Below are 2,244 nucleotides of genomic sequence, written 5' to 3' on the forward strand. Positions count from 1 at the left end.
GGTGGTAGCCAGATATATATTGCTTCTTAAACGAGATTGATGAAGGAGATAAAGTCTGAGAGTTGAAAGAATGAGAAGAAGAGCACTTCTTATACAGTACTGGAGAATGGAGAAGATGGCTTCACGTCTAAAATAGTTTTTTGTTTTGGATTGAAGTCTTAAAAAGTTAATGGGATAAGGAGTGAATAACTGATTTTTTTTTTGTTTTTTTTTTTTGGGAAATAGATAACATTGAATAACTTTATTTATTTTTTAGGATAAATGTGTATAGTGAATGGAATAATTAAAAATTGTCGAGAAAAAAAGAAAGAAAAGAAAAAGTTAAATATAAAGTGGTTTTTGATGAAAAAAAAAACTTATAAAGTGGTTGATTAATAATAGAAAAGAAAAAAAGACATTTGCTAGATTCAGTTTTGTGTGTGTAGAATGAAAGGCTACTGTTTTTGGCATCCATTGCTAGATACAGTTATAAGTATCTATATTAGTGAATATTTGTCCATACCTTTATCCGTATCTAAATAAAATATTAATTTTAATATTTAATTTTACTGCATCAATTTAAATTGATAATTTATTAATGGATACCGATGTCTGTGGTAGCAAAATATTTTGTCTATTTTACCCTCTATTTTGCCACAGTCATCAGTACCTCTAGAGCAAAGAAAACTGAAAATAAAAAAGGGTGCCATTTGCTATGCCAAATGACACGGTTAATAAAAAGTATCTAAAAGGGGGGTGGCTAGTGGCCATTTTTCTAGTAGTGAAATTGGACATGGCCCATTCTAATGTTACTGCAGATGTATCTGTGCCCGCCAATAATAAACCTGAAAATTAACTTCAGTTAATTAACTAATAAATATACAAAAAATAATACTTGAATTAGATATAATGATACAGAGTTTTCAAACTCTTATTTGATTATCTTTCTTATTAAGTAAATACTAAACCGGTTTATCACCATAATTTTAGACGTAAATAGAACAGAAAAAAGAGAGGGGCTAAGTATGAGATAAACAAATTTGCACCAACCTGTATTAGTCCTTTGATAATGTCATCGGTGTAGTACTGAGGCTGTGACTCCTGCTGGGAAAGCAAATGGTCGATCATGGTAATTTTACTCTCCGAAGCACTTTTGTTCCTGTGTTCATCAATCAGATGTTGAAAGAACGCATCTGCTCTTTTGGCCAACTTCTTCACCTTCTCTTCAAAACCACTACCGCCAAACCAATTGAGAAAGGGCATGAATTCTCCGGGATTGGTTCCCCCACCTAACGAGAGAGTCTCGTTCATGATCTCAATGAACTCCTTCCCCTTTTCTTTGTTCAAAACATGGTCCCCGGCGAACCTCTTTCCTGCTACCATTGTCATTATGTTGTTGAAGGTCAGCTCATAGAACATAGACCTCAGCTCCACCTTCACAAAACCACCTTCTTCCCCTGCGTTTTGAGAGAGCTTGCGCAGCAAATGCTTGACTTCGTCTTTTCGGACATCAGAGAACGAGTTAAGCCGGCCAGTGGACAAGACCTCGACGGTGCCGATACGGCGAACGTTGCGCCAGTGGTCGCCGTAGGGTGAGGAGGACATGGTGGTGTTGTTGTACGCTAAGTGCTTGCCCAAGAGTGAAGGAGGACGGTTCGCCAACACGATGTCGTTTTTGGTGAAACATTCTTGCACGGCCGAGGAGGAGGAGATAATGACCACGCGGCGGGAGCCGAACCAGAGGGAGAAGATGGGGCCGTGTTTCTGAGCGAGGCGGTGGAAGGTGTGGTAGACTGGGGGTTTGAGAAGGTGGAGGTGGCCGAGAATAGGAAGAGAAAAGGAAGGGCTTGGAGGGAGATTGGGGTAACGACGCCGTCCAAACAGCTTTAGAGTGATGAGGAGGCACACGATCGATGATTGAGAGAGATGTGTAGAAGAAGATATCTTCCATGGTTAGTATAGTTTGATGTGGTGTTTATCTGACTACCATACAAATATTTATAAGGGCCATAATGGCCAATACTTTGGACTAATAGTACTGCCTGGGCAAATTTGATTTGGATACTCAAGTTCAATTGACATGTGGTCAGAAATGCGCGCATGACCGCATGTGATTGTCTTTTTTTTCTGATCTAGGTAAAAAAAAAAAATCTAAACCCTAGACCGCATGTGATTGTCAATTAGACTTTTAACCATGGGAGCGGCTGGAATGTATCCGATACGGAAGTAAGTTGTTCTGTTTGTTTTGAGTTTCAACGCTTCAGT

General features: G+C 38.8%; 1 protein-coding gene across 1 annotated transcript; it reads right to left on the bottom strand.

Moving 5' to 3' along the window:
• Window positions 1-526: 526 nt before the first annotated feature.
• On the bottom strand, window positions 527-1,948 carry LOC112190707 (cytochrome P450 81E8). The gene is made up of 2 exons (XM_024330176.2): window positions 1,030-1,948; window positions 527-824 (listed from the first exon to the last, which is right to left on the bottom strand). The coding sequence occupies exons 1-2, from the start codon at window positions 1,582-1,584 to the stop codon at window positions 789-791; spliced, it is 591 nt and encodes a 196-aa protein (XP_024185944.1). The 5' UTR covers window positions 1,585-1,948; the 3' UTR covers window positions 527-788.
• Window positions 1,949-2,244: the final 296 nt, after the last annotated feature.

This window comes from Rosa chinensis, chromosome 2 (genome assembly GCF_002994745.2).
Source record: "Rosa chinensis cultivar Old Blush chromosome 2, RchiOBHm-V2, whole genome shotgun sequence".
Classification (NCBI taxonomy): domain Eukaryota; kingdom Viridiplantae; phylum Streptophyta; class Magnoliopsida; order Rosales; family Rosaceae; genus Rosa; species Rosa chinensis.

Excerpts from the sequence above, each read along its gene's own strand:
- LOC112190707 (XM_024330176.2), bottom strand. The coding sequence starts at position 1,584 with ATGTCCTCCTCACCCTACGGCGACCACTGGCGCAACGTTCGCCGTATC. Across the intron at positions 825-1,029 it reads TTATCAAAGGACTAATACAG|GTTTATTATTGGCGGGCACA; the intron begins GTTGGTGCAAAT and ends GTTAATTTTCAG.